At 44.4% G+C, this 15,718-nt stretch overlaps 1 protein-coding gene and 1 long non-coding RNA gene across 4 annotated transcripts; one reads left to right on the forward strand and one right to left on the reverse strand.

The window, feature by feature from the left end:
* On the reverse strand, positions 1 to 12,728 carry mpz (myelin protein zero). Of its 3 annotated transcripts, none has more exons than XM_064346066.1 (6): positions 12,528 to 12,727; positions 8,473 to 8,636; positions 7,689 to 7,902; positions 6,438 to 6,567; positions 6,197 to 6,245; positions 1 to 2,064 (listed from the first exon to the last, which is right to left on the reverse strand). In XM_064346066.1, the coding sequence occupies exons 1-6, from the start codon at positions 12,571 to 12,573 to the stop codon at positions 2,056 to 2,058; spliced, it is 612 nt and encodes a 203-aa protein (XP_064202136.1). In that variant the 5' UTR covers positions 12,574 to 12,727; the 3' UTR covers positions 1 to 2,055. The 3 variants fall into 3 exon arrangements, with proteins under 3 accessions (XP_064202136.1, XP_064202134.1, XP_064202135.1); XM_064346064.1 differs by having other exon boundaries at positions 1 to 3,002; XM_064346065.1 differs by lacking the exon at positions 1 to 2,064 and adding an exon at positions 2,938 to 3,076 and having other exon boundaries at positions 12,528 to 12,728.
* LOC135260651 (uncharacterized) lies at positions 10,370 to 12,690 on the forward strand. The gene is made up of 2 exons (XR_010331711.1): positions 10,370 to 10,924; positions 11,433 to 12,690. It is a non-coding gene; the product is annotated as an uncharacterized LOC135260651 (long non-coding RNA).
* Positions 12,729 to 15,718: the final 2,990 nt, after the last annotated feature.

Raw genomic sequence — 15,718 nt, forward strand, 5'->3', positions numbered from 1 at the left:
TTCTCTGTTCATTTGGGTTTATTTAATTTTTATTTTTACAACCAAGTTGAGTGTTTGCTTTTATTTCTGATTTATTTTCTTTATACAACACATTTCATATCACAACAAATACTGGTTGGTACATTTCTATTGTTAGCATAAAAATAAATGTAAAAAAAAAAAATAATTAAACCGTTAATGCGTATTTATTTCAAAGAATAAAGGAATGTTATCTCTGAATCAGATCCGATAAAGAACGCGATACATGAACAACACAGATGTCTCAAGACATTTTAATGTATTTTCTCAAATGTCAAGAATCCATAAAGCTGGACCAAGGGAAGACCTGAATCCATTGAAGGAGACAGTGCTACTTTAAACCAGTCTACGCTAGTGTGAGCGTAAAACCATTTTCTACACTAGTGCTAGTGAAAAGCGCATTCTACACTAGTGCTAGCATAAAACCATGTTTAACACTTAGCGCTAGTGTAAAAAAAAAAAAGCTACACGAGTGTAGTGGTCCATGCTATAATAGCACTACACTACCCATAACCACTCTGCGGTTATGACCTCATATTCTACTGCACCACCCATGACTGTAGTTTGATGTTTGCATCAAAACACGGCTCAAGTGGGCGACATCATTCAGAAAGAAATGTCTGAGAAGAGCCAAGGGGTAGGATATTTCCTCCCAGAACTCCTCCCTTTGCCTGGTTGCAGTGCTACCTGGGTGGACGAGAGCGCTCTACGGTCTCCTGTGTGGCACAAAAAGCTCACTGGATCCTTGCATTTCACCAGGGCAGAAACATCATTAAATATCGAGAAATACTATTACATTTCTGCCTTCGAGAAACATGCTTACAATGTTTTTTTGTACACATGTAAAATGTCTGTCTAACACACACACACATACACCAAATACACACTCACTCACTCACACACACACAAATACACACACACACCTACATACGTAGCAGAGAGCTAGATGAATTAGAATTTCTGTTTTTGGCATCTTTTACGATGAGAAGAATCAGAAGGGCCGCTAGGGCGTGTGAGGGCACAATGCGTTGCTAAGCAACCGAAACGAGGGGTGGTGAAGGCGGGGTCAATGAGGTGCTGAGAGGTATCTGAGCTGGTGAGTCGGAGAGGGACAGGACAGGAAACGCCACCCTAAGTACGCTGCGGGAGGAGAGCACTTTTTGGGACTCGAGTAGCTAAGCGTTCTGGAGCAGAGCTCGAATCCACATTTCTTTCACAATTCTTGCTGTCTATTTTGGCTGGCTGAGATAGTTCACGTGGTCTGGTTCAGTATTGACTTCATTCTGTGCTTCTCAGTCACTAAACTCAAAGCAGTGAACGGCCCCTGTTGCTTTTTCTACAGGCTCCGCCTCCAGTAGGGTCATTAGCATTAGAAATATTAATGGCCCGAATTGCCCAGTGAAACGAACACTGTGTTTGTTGCTCCTTGTGCAAATAAAGCTGACAACAAATTCTTTCAAGGACCTACCATAGTTTGTTATTTTACAACAGTACAAGATCAGGAGGAGATGGGCTTCACAATTTTTTTTTTTCCAAATCATATTTTATGTTATCATCCCCACAATCACAAGGAATAGGTAGATATCCGTCCACCTGAACGAACAGGTAGGTGGTTTAACGTAGACGTGTCGGGGGTCTGTGTCATGGCAGTGTAAGCAGAAACGCCCGAGTACGTGTCCACGGGGGTAAACAGCTAAACAGACTGTCTGTGCCTCTCAGAGCTTCTACAGTCCAGGGTGCTACCAGTTTAAAACCACTCTCTGTTGGGGGGGTGGGGCATAGCCTTTGTTGGGGGGGCGGAGGAGGAGACATTGTTGTGGGTGTGGCAGAGACTCTGTTTTGGGGGGAGCGTGTCGACTCACCAAGTGCAGACACGGAAGTGGGAGGGGCTGGTTTTTGGTGAGGGGGCAGGCCCGGGGTCTCGGTTGGAGCTCGGTTGGAGTGACATGTGGCTACGCCAGTAGTTTTGGTTGGGGGACGGTGGGGTGGGCGGGGCTTTGGGGGGCGGAGCAGCCAGAGCGCGGGTGAAAAGAGGACTCAGAACATCTACGAGAGAGAAAGAAAGAGACAGAAAGGGGGAAAGGAAAGGAAGAGGGAGTGGGAGAAGGAGAAAGACGGAGAGGGAGAGAGGTGCTTTTTGAGAGTCAAGGTCTTTAATATATGAATGAATAACTACGAATAATTTAATATTTAATATGTGAACATTGTGGCTGATGATGAGATTCTATCTTTGACAAAATAAAAAAAAAAAACAGTTTTTTGTGAGGTGAGAGTTTGCAGATGACCCCTAAGAGAAGCACAGTGTCCTTGCTGTTGCCGTAGTGACACGAGGCATTCTAACAGGCACAGGCAAGGTTGAAGGCTTGTTTGTATTGAAGTTACCATGAAATCATTTCAACTGAAAAGAATGTCTTTGAATAAGGTATTGAATGCTAACAGTTCATTTTAAATTTATTTTTTATGGACATAAATTTAATTCTGATTGAATTCTAATCAAATCTAAAGTATTTATACTCGAATACGATTATTTTCCTGTCTGTAAAAAAGACGGATGTGATTTAATTAGAGAATAAGTATGCTCTACCCCCACCAGACTTTATCTGTGCAATGCTGCCCTCTCCCTCTCTATCTCTTTCTCCACCCTTCCGCCCTCACCCCTCCCTCGTTCCTCCTCTCTTCCCTCTCCTTTATTTGACGGTCAGTTTGTTGGCGAGCTGGGACAGAAAACTGGGCGACTTTTTGGGCAGGCCTCCCTCCCCCTCCCCCTTGGTCATCTCCAGTTCGATAGTCATCAGGACCCTGTCCCCTCCCGATTTCTCTTTCTCTTTCTGCGGTTTGGGCTGCGCTTTGCGGGGTTTGTCGTGGGGCTCTAGCTCTCTGCTTGCCGAATCCTATTTCTTATCCTTGCGTGACTCCTGCTTCTTCTTTTCGGAGGAGGAGGCCTTCAGTTTGGACTGGTCCAGGGCGGCGTAGAGGGTGGGACCCTAGGAGTGGAGCGGGGAGACGGGGAAGAGTCACATTAGAAGGAAAGGAAAGAGAAGGGGGATTTTCTCCGGAGCTGCGGGAGACAAAGAGGGCAGTCAGTCAGAGAGGGGACAGATCTGAGCCACGCCCCTCACACCTGGAACACACCTGAGACACACCCCCTCACACCTGGAACAATCCTGAGACACGCCCCTCACACCTGGGACACACCTGAGACACGCCCCCTCACACCTGGGACACACCTGAGACACACCCCCTCACACCTGAGCCACGCCCCTCACACCTGAGAGACACCTGAGACACGCCCCCTCACACCTGGGACACACCTGAGACACACCCCCTCACACCTGGGACACACCTGAGACACGCCCCCTCACACCTGGGACACACCTGAGACACACCCCCTCACACCTGAGCCACGCCCCTCACACCTGAGAGACACCTGAAACATACCCCATCACACCTGAGACACACCTAAGACACACCCCCTCACACCTAGGACACACCTGAGACATGCCCCTCACACCTGGGACACACCTGAGACACCCCTGAGACACCCCCTCACACCTAGGACACACCTGAGACATGCCCCTCACACCTGGGACACACCTGAGACACCCCTGAGACACCCCCTCACACCTAGGACACACCCGAGCCGCACCCCTCACACCTGAGAGACACCTGACTCACGCCCCTCACACTTGGGGGACACACCTGAGTCACACCCCCATGACACCTGAGACACACACCCCATCACACTTGAGACACACCTGAAACACACCCCATCACACCTGAGACACACCTGAGACACACCCCCCTCACACCTGGGACACACCTGAGACACACCCCCCTCACACCTGGGGGACACACCTAAGACACACCTGAGACACACACCCCATCACACCTAGGAAACACCTAAGACACACTCCCCACACACCTGAGACACACCTAAGACACACCCCCACACCTGGGACACACCTGAGCCACGCCCCCCCATACCTGGCACATACCTGAGCCACGCCCCTCACACCTGGGGCACACCTGAGTCACACCTGAGACACACCCCCACACCTGAGACACACCTGAGCCACGCCCCCCCCCATACCTGGCACATACCTGAGCCACGCCCCTCACACCTGGGGCACACCTGAGTCACACCCTCAGACAATCGGCCAGTTAAAATTATTTGCATATCCTCGCTATGACCTGCTTAAAATGTCTTAGAATCAAATCGACAAATGATTTGAATGCCCAAATTTAAAAATGTAATTTACACTTTTGTTACACTGTGTTTGCGATTTTTTAACAAGGCATTTTTTTGTCAGATTAACTCATTAGCAGTTAAAGGACAAGGGAATTGTGGGAGAGGTAAAAATAGAGGGTTGGAGAGAGAGAGAGAAAGAGAGAGATAGAGGGAGATAGAGAGAGCCCATGTGTCTCCTAACACAATGGCACAGGTGAAATATCCAGGCTCAGGAAGTGAGAAGTATTTTTGTTCCAGTCACCTGGAACAAAAATACCTGGAATTGCTAATTAGCACAATTATTCAGCCAGGAGGTAGAACTAATGAGTGAAATAAGCTGGCTGAGTTACTCGGTTGGAAGAAACACACGGCAGGAGTTTTACTTTCTGACCCCAGGACTTTACACCTGTGCACACTGGCAGTTTGTCTCAGGTGTGCAACACTGCTATTTTGATGTGGTGAGAAGGTGATGTCATTCTAAGAACGAAGCCTGGTCTCTGACCGTGTGTTCAGGAAAGAGGAGAAAAAAGGAGGAAGAAAGAGGAGGAGAAAAAATAGGAGGACAGAGAGATGGGAGGACGTGGCTTCATAAAGGTAAAGTGAAGATTCATAGCAAAGGAGGGGGATGTGTTGCAAGAAATGGGCATTTGCAGCAAGATAAATTTTCTGAAGAGAGAAAATTGTCTGCATTTTCCCGAAGGTCAAAGGGGGAATCTACTCTGAAATATGCAGTGTGAACGTGTGCACTGGGCTGATGTGTGAAACCCCAGTGCATGCTGGGACACCACCTGTGGAGAGAACAGGGCTGCTGAGGATCCTGGGGGGAAAAAAGAAACAGAACAAAAGAGAGAGAGGGAGGATGAGGAGGAACAGAGAGAAGAGAGAACGAGAGCAAAGAGCCAAACGGAGAAAAGGAGGGATGAAGTACGGCATAGAAGAAAGAATAAAAAGGGGGGGTTAGTCCAGCTGAATTCTGAGGTAGATGCAAGGGCAAGGGTCTGACCTTTAACCTCTAACCCCTACACACTAATCTTAACCTTCAAACTCTTAACCCTGACCCCTCTAATCATGCTGACACCCCCACAACCCCCCCCCCCCTTTATGTTTGGGACAATATGGTGAATATCTAGCTGCATTTGAAGATGATAAATTAGACTAGGGTTCATTACACTAAAATCAGCAGTAGTAGTGAGTTTTCACGTTATTATTATTATTATTATTATTATATTTAGCCTCTAAGATCATAATGTGATTGCTACGTCAAGGCCCCAAGGTTCCTAAACCCACTTAAAATATGAATTTTAAATATTTAGCATTTCCTATTTTTCATTTACATTTGTAGCCTAGATTTGTGTATCTGTCTGCAGTTGTGTGTAGATATCTGTAGTGTGCAGGTGTGGATGCTGTAGGACTGTAGTTCTGCCTGGTTGTGTGTAGACGTTTGTAATAGTGTAGTTGTGCATGGTTGTGTGTAGGTGGGTGTAGTTGTGTGAGAGTGGGTGTAGTTGTGCACAGTTGTGCATGGGTGCGTATAGTTGTGAACAGTTGTATGGCAAGGGTGTGGGTGGGTGTAGTTGGGTGGGGGTAGAGGTTTGTGGTTCTGTGTAGGTGGGTGTAGTTGAGGGTGTGGTTGTAGTATGGGTGGGTGTAATTTTACAAGGTTGTGTGGTATGGGTGGGTACAGTTGTGCATAGTTGTGTGAGGGGGCAGGTGTAGCTGATGGTGGGGGTGGGTGTAGTTACACATACTTGTGCATGGGTAGGGGTAGTTGTGCAAGGTTGTATGGTGAGGGTGTAGGTGGGTGGAGATGAGGGTGTGGGTGTGGTATGGGTGGGTGTAGTTGTACATGGTCGTGTACTATGGGTAGGTGTAGTCATGCATGGTTGTCTGGAATGGAGGGGCGTAGGTGGGTATAGTTGAGTGTGTAGGTGGGTGTAGTCGAGGACTGACCTGTCGCTGCTGTGATCCCTCTTTCCCTTTTCCTTTCTTCCCGTGTTTGCTGAAAGAAAGAAACAGACAGAGAATCAGAGAGGTGGAGGAATGAGAACACCTGCCACCCTGTGGCCAGCAGCCGCTACTGCACCATAGACCCATAGTAATTGCAAGGAGGCATGTTTCTTGTTCTTGATTATTCCGGAATGTGGTGATTTCACACGCATGTGAGAAGCGGAGAGACAGTTAAGACAGACACCTGACACTGAGGCTGAAGACTCGGCGGGCGACCAGGAACCTCATTAGGTAGTAGATCACCACGATCAGCACCAGCAGTCCCAGGACTGCCCCGATGATGGCGCCAGTGATCACTCCAGCCTGGACGGGTACTGCAAGAGGGAATCAGAATCAAACAAAAAAAAATTTTTTTTTACACAATTTGAGAAGATGGTTCACTTGTATGAATGTATAAAAGGGATCAAAATATATATAAAGGTATGTATAAAAGGTGATGTAGGGGTTAAATCGATGAGATAATTAAATGAATGTACTTGGTAAATAAGTGTGCAGTTAAGTCTGGAAAAAAATACAATAAACCAAAGATTCACTCATGGGCCTGGAGTGAGACAGGGCCCATTTAAATGGAATGGGTTTAAGAACCCAATTAATTTTGGAGACACTAAAACACAGTGAGCCCCCACGCACACTATTACAGGGACCTGAAATGCCAAGAGCCAAGCCAAAAAAATAACCCCCCTCTCGGGGCTCAATTCACCGACCTCAATTTAAACGGTCTCAGGAGGGCACCATTTCGACAGAACGATTTAGAGTCGATCCAAATTACAATAGGCCACAAATTCACCCGCCGACCGGCCCTGAATCTAGATGGGAAACACCACGGCAGATTGTCTGACCACAGAGAGGAGAGAGGAACTCAGGAAAAACCGGACAAGTGCTTTTGGAGAGAGACTGTCCCCCCCCACCCCGCAAATAGAGCCGCACTTCCTCGCTAAATATGACAGATATGACAGAGGGATAAATTACGGAACATCTCCAAAATTAGATTCTCCAAAATTTCCTGCCCCCCCCACCCCCCCCAAAACCTCAACAGACACAAATACCCTGGAGAGGGAGACAGTTGTTGGGTTTAGCCGTTTCCATAGTGACTGGAGTGTACATTACATTACATTACATTACAGGCATTTGGCAGACGCTCTTATCCAGAGCGACGTACAACAAAGTGTATAACCAAAACCAGGAACACAGCCGAATGGAGTAAGGGAACACAGTAGAATGCCCAGTGGAAATTCAAACCTAACGGTGGAAATTCAAGTGTAACGGATTACATTTGGTCCCGGCACCAGAGTGGGACCAAAAGTTATCTGTTGTAGTTGAAATAACACTGTCAGGGTTGAATTAACACCGGACATTTCACCGTTCGGGGTTTCTGACGGTTTTTCTCAGCTTGAGCGTGGTGGACGCGAGTTCGCGCGAGCAGGAAGGCACGCACGTTTCTCGAACACGAGCAGTCGGACGTGGGAAGGCCGGCCCACGATGTCGGGCGGGTTCTTGGCGTCGCAGGTGAAGGTGCCGTTGTCGTTGTAGTCCAGGTTCTTGATTAGGATGGAGCCGTCGCGACGCTGGGGGTTCCCCACGAACTCCAGCCTGTCCCGGAAAGGACCCTTGTTGTCCACGTAGGGCAGACCCCCGGTGTAGTGGAATATCTGGTGGGGGGGGGGGAGGTGGTACTTCATTATTTACTTTAGCAGAGGGAGTGAATGAGACGAAGAGGAAGTAACACAGATCACACGGAGACAAGGATGAACAAAGCAAAGCCATGGAGAGAGATGGATAGAGGAGTAGAGGAGAGAGAGAGAGAGAGAGAGAGAGAGGGGGGGGCAAAGGAGAGGTGGAAAGAGATGAAGAGATAGAGAGGGAGAGAGATGGATGGAGAGACGGAGGGTGAAAGCAAAGGGCAGGTGAACGTACGTAGAGATGGATAGAGAAGAGAGAGAGAGCGAGGGAGGAAGAAATGAAGGGGATAGGTGAAGGGTACGTACAGAGATGGATAGAGGAGAGAGAGGGAGAAAGAGAGAAGGAAAGAGAGGGGTAAAGGGTGAGAGAGGAAGAAAGGAAGGGGCAGGTGAGGGGTACGTACAGAGATGGATAGAGGAGAGAGAGAGAGAGAAAGAGAGCGGGGGAGGGAGGGAGAAACGAGGGCGCGTACAGAGATGGATAGAGAAGAGAGAGAGAGAAAGAGAGTGAGGGAGGGAGGGAGAAACGAGGGCACGTACAGAGATGCCTTCTCGGGCCCCGTCGGCCCGGTAGCTCCAGGAGAAGGTCACGTCCTCGGAGGTCCATCGCCAGGAGAAGAAGGAGCAGGAGAGCCGCACGTCTGACCCCACCAGGGCGTGGCGATCCCAGCCCGTGTAGATCACAATCGCCTGGGACTGCGGCACTGGGGAGAGACGTCACACTCATTACAGTCACTACAGTCATATTACAGTCAGTACAGTTACATTACAGCTAGTACAGTTACATTACAGTCATTACAGTTGCATTACAGTCACATTACAGTCATTACAGTTGCATTACAGTCACATTATAGTCGCATTACAGTCATTACAGTTGCATTACAGTTGCATTACAGTCATATTACAGTCACATTACAGTCATTAGAGTTGCATTTCAGTCACATTACAGTCATTACAGTTGCATTACAGTCACATTATAGTCGCATTACAGTCATTACAGTTGCATTACAGTCACATTATAGTCGCATTACAGTCACTACAGTTGCATTACAGTCACATTATAATTGCATTACAGTCACTACAGTTGCATTACAGTCACATTATAATCGCATTACAGTCAGTGCAGTCACATTACAGTCACATTAGTCAGTACAGTTGCATTACAGTCACTACAGTTACATTACAGTAACATTACAGTCATTACAGACACATCAAATCCAATGACCAAAACAGGTAAGTGTTAGTGATAAAAGAGGCAACAGTAAAAATAATCCAAAAACCAGGAACATTTTCTTTGAGGTCTTAAAATTTTACAAAAGATTTGAACTCTCTGATCTGCTGAGGGAGGGAGTTCCGAAGTACCAAAAAAGTATTACAGTAGTCTAATCTCACAAGAAAGTCACATTGGTCATTATAGTCATTACATTCCCATTACTATCATTACAACCACATTACAGTCACTACTGCCATTAGTCACATTGTGGTCATTACTGTCCCATTATCATTGTTACAGTCCCATTACAACCCAATTGCCATCATTACAGCCATGTTACAGTCCCATTAACATCATTACAGTCTCATTACCATCATTAGAGTCTCATTACCATCATTACAGTCCCATTACCATTGTTACAGCTGCACTGCAGTCATATTACCATCATTTCAGTCACATTACAGTACCATTACTAAAATGAGTCATATTATAGTCTCTTTATTGACACGTAACAGTACAGTCATTCGACCAGACAGCTGCCTGTATTTTAAGCTCGTTTTCAGTGTTTCAAAAAAAAAAAATGTCCATGAACACACAATGTACACTGAACAAAATCATGTTTTCCCAAACTGAATCACTACTGATACTGCACAAACTGTCATTAAAAATGTATCATTATTATTATAAACTACTGCTAATACGTCAAACAGAAAGAAGTGCACTACACATTTTTCTTTTGTCGAAAACATACTACAGTACCATGCACATACCCCCGACAAATACATGTATATGTGTAGAAAGTACGGTATTTGTGTTCAGTCTGTGCTTAGTATGTGACTGTGGCGCATATGGGCACTCTATGGTATGTGTAGTCTATGGTATATATGCCTGCATGTCCGGGCTGGATGTTCCTTCTAGGTCAACTGAGGTGACATCGGATCAATGCCCCTAAAGCAAAATCCATCCTTCCTGTCATTGTTCTTTGTGGCTTGTCCATATCATTCCTATGACGCTGAGCTCTTTTTTTAATTCCCGAAATTCATTACAACCTAGCGGTCAAATTTCAATCAGTTATTCAGAGCAGGTAATTATATTGTCTGATCGGGATCACAAACCGGTCCTGTACAAAAATAAATAAATAAATAAATAAATAAATTAATTAATTAATAAATTAATTCCTGCCCAAAATCGGCAATCTGGCAACCCAAGTGCACGCATGTCATCCTGCCCGAATTATATCTTCAACTGAATGGAAAATCTCGACCTAATGCTCAATCTGGCAAAGACTGAGATGTTAATCTCTGTCATGTCTTCTTCCTCCGTTGGCGACCTCCCTTTCCTGTCTCAGTTTAATCCTAGCGCTAGGAACTTCGGAATGGCGCTAGACAACAAAGTTAATACTGCCAACACCACAGCGGTCGGTCGAGTGCGCAGATTCCTTCCTTTACAATAACATCAAGACTTCGCGCCCGTTTTTCGGTTAGCTGCAAACAGACCGTATTAGCATGTAGTCACGGCACATTATCTTTCCACTTTTCAGTGATATACAACAGCAAGAGTAGCACAGCCACAAACATTACCACCAGCATGATTTAAATTTTTAAAAATTTTTTTTTACATGTAACCTAACTCGAACAGGTAGACAAGTTAGCAAGATACTATTGCCTTGTACTTAGTTGTCCACGCTACAAAAACAATTAAACACCAGCAAACAGTCACGGACGTTTTATGGGACAGATTTTCACGTAAAGTTATTCCAAACTGCAATGAATACATCAAGTAAGTTGATAACGCCCGTTGCCTTCCACTGTTTTACTTAAACCTACTAATCAATTAATAAGTAGTCGTTGCCTGTTCGACTGGTGTGGCTAATTATGGCTGGCCAAATGTTGCAATAGAACTATGCAGTATTTGTGGTAGCCTACACATGTCAGTATATGCACTGATTAACTGTACACTTTTAGCTCTAGGGTGTTTAATTAACTGCAACGCGATGTCATAGTTTTCCGGCTAGCGAAGGTTAACGTTATAAAGCAAAGATTTCCTTAAAGCGCATCCCACTACTTAACACACTTCCCGTTCTTCCGAGCACCGGAATGCGTAAACTGTTTGGGCAGGTGAAGAAAAACCCCGCCCATAAAAGTCAGAAACAAGATCCTAGACAAAATTGTCGACTGGCGAGTGTTTGGGTGTGATACTGGGTCTCATTTAAAAAAATAGTCCAAAAAAATAAATAAAAAAACAGCAACCCGCGGCTTTGATTATTATTATTATTTTTCACCCGCAGATACATCTTCAAAGCAAACGTCGGACCTGACAACTTTCACTTCAAACAAGTTCTGGAGTGCGCAAGTGCGCACTTGGCGGCATGACTGTTGGCTACGGACCATAGATGCGGCATTCCGGACACAGCTAGAACGCTTCCTTTCACCAGATTAAGACATCTAGTGTGTAAGAAACACCTGTCTGGCTGTAATTACATGTTGCTGACACAATGCCCCATCATAAAAACATACTTCTTTACTTGATTTTTACTGATTATGTGGTAACCCAATAAGGTCTTTGTTTGCTTTCAAATATTTAGTAAAAAATGGGACAAGGAAAATGAGGGTAAAAGGCTTAGCATAAATAATGTAATTAATAAACGTGTTCAATGATATTCAAAAAATCCTCACCACCAGAACATTCTTATCAATGCTGCTCTGACATTCCATACCCACAATGCATGGCATCGTTACCCTTACTAATGCATCCCATCCTGAATATCTTGGTGCACAGAACATCGATTCCTAATTTATACACCTGCCTCATTGTTTGAAATCACTGGATCTGCATGCTGTATATATACATATTGCCATTATATATTTGGCATAAACAGATGCAAAAAAATTGCACACACAAACCTATGAGTGCACATGAGCATCTACGAGTTTGTCATTATTATAATAAATATTAAACTTAGATGTAGGGTGGATTCAGCAAATGTGGGACATCAGCAAAAGTGGGACACTTAAGCTTTGCATTACTCTACTATGTACGAATCAACAGCCAATAAAAAATAAAAAAAACATTCTTGAATTGTTGCTACAATTGTTACTGTCATTCAACAATTGTTTTTATTGGACTGACGTCTTTGCAGTGGGCATCAGTCCAATAAAAGTTTTTGATAGTCTCCTACTGAATCTACCAAAAAGTGTCCCACATTTGCTGAAGCCACCCAACTTTACAGAAATGAAGATTTCAGTATACATTATCAGGAGTACATAATGATTGTAGGAGATACTTTGTAAAGCAGAATCTGATTCTCTTTATCGTGCGCATGATAGAACATGGTGAGCGTGAGCACAGGTGTGTCTGAGGAGACCAGGTGAGCGTACGTTACCTATTGCCACCAGGCCGACAGACACTAGCGTCAGGAACAGCAGCATGTCGGAGTCTTCAGGGGCCGACGGGCAGTTTGAAGAAAGGGCAGGGATGGGGGGTCCCTCTGCTGGATGAGAAGATGAGTCCCACTGCCAAGAGCGAGCGACAGAGAGCGAGAGACGCACTGGGTGCAAAAACCGCCGATTTTCAGACAGGACGCCACCGTCCCAGTGTTTATACCCAGCCACACCCTCGGCCTCTCTCTCTCTCCCTCTCTCTCTCTCTCCCCCTCCCATTCTCCTGTTTGTTCACCACCCCATCCCCCCATCCCCCACCATGTTCGTTTAAAAAAAGATTGATCAAAAATCTGGTAAAAATGTAAAAAAAAAAAAAAACTTCTGACGACCGTAAGAATTAAAGATAAAAGGGTGTATGTAACCCTGTAAGTTGTGAGGTCACAAATGTGTGATTAGAATGTTCTTGACAACATTCTAATGCTGACATAACAATCGCTACAGACTGACTGACTGTTGCATGCAGAAGGAGTGGGGGGGGGGGGAGAATTCGGTTATAAATAGATGGGGTGACACAAGGATACAGAGAGAGACCCTAGCCTGCCACTGGACCCTCACCTTAAGTGACTCTTGACGGTAAAAACGACTGCCCTTCAATGTACACTTCGAATGACCCTCAAAGCCTTAAAGGCTGTGAGGGCACAAATATGCCATTAGAATGTTCTCAACCGAACATTCTAATGCTGATTTCACACTCACTACTGGTAATCGAGAGCAATGGAGTTCGAGAACACTGACTTAAAAAAAAAAAAAAAAACATTCCAAAAAAACAGAATCTTCAAAGGGATAAATAGGTTAGCCTTAGGGATAGTACAATGAGAGATTCTGTGGGATGATGTCAGCATATGAACTAGTCTGTCATTTTAATATAACATTAACGGGCCATTGCTGTAGATGAGCTCAGTCAACCTACCCTGTATAAGTAAATGTTAATAAACAAATAATAATTGTGCTGCACAAACGCTGTTGGAATTATTGCTGTAAAGTGCTGCACACAGAATGTAAAGTAACTTCTGTTGTAATGTACTGCACATGGACTGTAATGTAAATGCTGCTTTATTGTACTGCACGTGGACTGTAATGTAAATGCTGCTTTATTGTACTGCACGTGGACTGTAATGTAAATGCTGCTTTATTGTACTGCACGTGGACTGTAATGTAAATGCTGCTTTATTGTACTGCACGTGGACTGTAATGTAAATGCTGCTTTATTGTATTGCACACGGACTGTAATGTAAATGTTTCTTTATTGTACTGCACACGGACTGTAATGTAAATGCTGCTTTATTGTACTGCACATGGACTGTAATGGAAATGCTGCTTTAATGTACTGAACACGGACTAATGTAAATACTGCTTTATTGTACTGCACACGGACTGTAATGTAAATGCTGCTTTAATGTACTGCACACAGACTGTAATGTAAATGCTACTTTAATGTACTGCACACAGACTGTAATGTAAATACTGCTTTATTGTACTGCACACAGACTAATGTAAATGTTTCTTTATTGTAGTGCACACAGACTGTAATGTAAATGCTGCTTTATTGTACTGCACATGGACTGTAATGGAAATGCTGCTTTAATGTACTGAACACGGACTGTAATGTAAATACTGCTTTATTGTACTGCACACGGACTGTAATGTAAATGTTTCTTTAATGTACAGCACTTGGACTGTAATGTAAATGCTGCTTTAATGTACTGCACACAGACTGTAATGTAAATGCTGCTTTATTGTACTGCACACGGACTGTAATGTAAATGTTTCTTTATTGTACTGCACACGGACTGTAATGTAAATGCTGCTTTATTGTACTGCACACAGACTGTAATGTAAATGCTACTTTAATGTACTGCACACAGACTGTAATGTAAATGCTGCTTTATTGTACTGCACACGGACTGTAATGTAAATGCTACTTTAATGTACTGCACACAGACTAATGTAAATGCTGCTTTATTGTACTGCACATGGACTGTAACGAAATGCTGCTTTAATGTACTGCACACGACTGTAATGTAAATGCTGCTTTATTGTACTGCACACGGACTGTAATGTAAATGCTGCTTTATTGTACTGCACACGGACTGTAATGTAAATGCTACTTTAATGTACTGCACACAGACTAATGTAAATGCTGCTTTATTGTACTGCACATGGACTGTAACGGAAATGCTGCTTTAATGTACTGCACACAGACTGTAATGTAAATGCTGCTTTATTGTACTGCACACGGACTGTAATGTAAATGCTGCTTTATTGTACTGCACACGGACTGTAATGTAAATGTTTCTTTAATGTACAGCACTTGGACTGTAATGTACATGCTATGGGGGGAGTTTCTCCCTGGGTTCACACACTCACCTCTTCTCTCTCTCTCTCTCTCTCTCTCGCTCTCTCTTTCTCTCTCTCTGCCCTTTCTTCCTGGATGGAGTGAGGGATTAAACAAAGGGTCTATCTCTTCCCTCTCTCTCTACTCCTTCGGTCCAGATTCTTGTCATTTGCCAGTGTCTCTTCAGCAGAACAATGGAGAGAGGGGAACGGGGGGTGACTGGTGTCTCTCTCTCTCCCTCTCTCTCAATGGCCCCTTTCTCCCTCTCTCTCTCTTCTCCTCTATTTTTCAAAAGTGGAAACAATGCCTCCATTCTGTCCCTGTCTCCAGGCCTCTCCCACTCCCGTCATTCCTGTAGCAGGCAGAAGGAGAGAGGGATGAAAAGAGGGAGAGAGAGAAATCGGTTATAAATAGATGGGGTGACACAAGGACACAGAGAGAGACCCTAGCCCGCCACTTGACCCTCACCTTAGGGGACTTGATGCTAAAAAAAACAACTGCGCTTCAGTATACATTCAAAATTACCCTCAAACCCTTTAAGATGTGAGGTCACAAACATGATTAGAATGTTTTTGACACAACATTCTAATGCTGATGTCACAATCACTGCTATTGGTATTTGGTATTTGAAACTACTGGTATTTGAAAGCAGAACACTGACTTGGAATTTTGAGGGAAAAAAAGATGAGATGACTCATCTTCTCCATGAATGCATAACTAAAATCACTGTAAATATCATTCATATTCTAAACATAGTCATGAGTGTAAAACCACTGAAAATATCATTCATATTCTACA

The sequence above is a fragment of the Anguilla rostrata genome, chromosome 8, assembly GCF_018555375.3.
Source record: "Anguilla rostrata isolate EN2019 chromosome 8, ASM1855537v3, whole genome shotgun sequence".
In the NCBI taxonomy this organism is placed as follows: Eukaryota; Metazoa; Chordata; class Actinopteri; order Anguilliformes; family Anguillidae; genus Anguilla; species Anguilla rostrata.

Coding starts and splice junctions, on each gene's coding strand:
- mpz (XM_064346064.1), bottom strand. CDS start 12,573: ATGCTGCTGTTCCTGACGCTAGTGTCTGTCGGCCTGGTGGCAATAG. Junction 8,637..12,527: donor TGTCGGCCTGGTGGCAATAG/GTAACGTACGCT, acceptor GTCTCTCCCCAG/TGCCGCAGTCCCAGGCGATT. Junction 6,568..7,688: donor ACTGCTCGTGTTCGAGAAAC/GTGCGTGCCTTC, acceptor TCCCTCTTGCAG/TACCCGTCCAGGCTGGAGTG.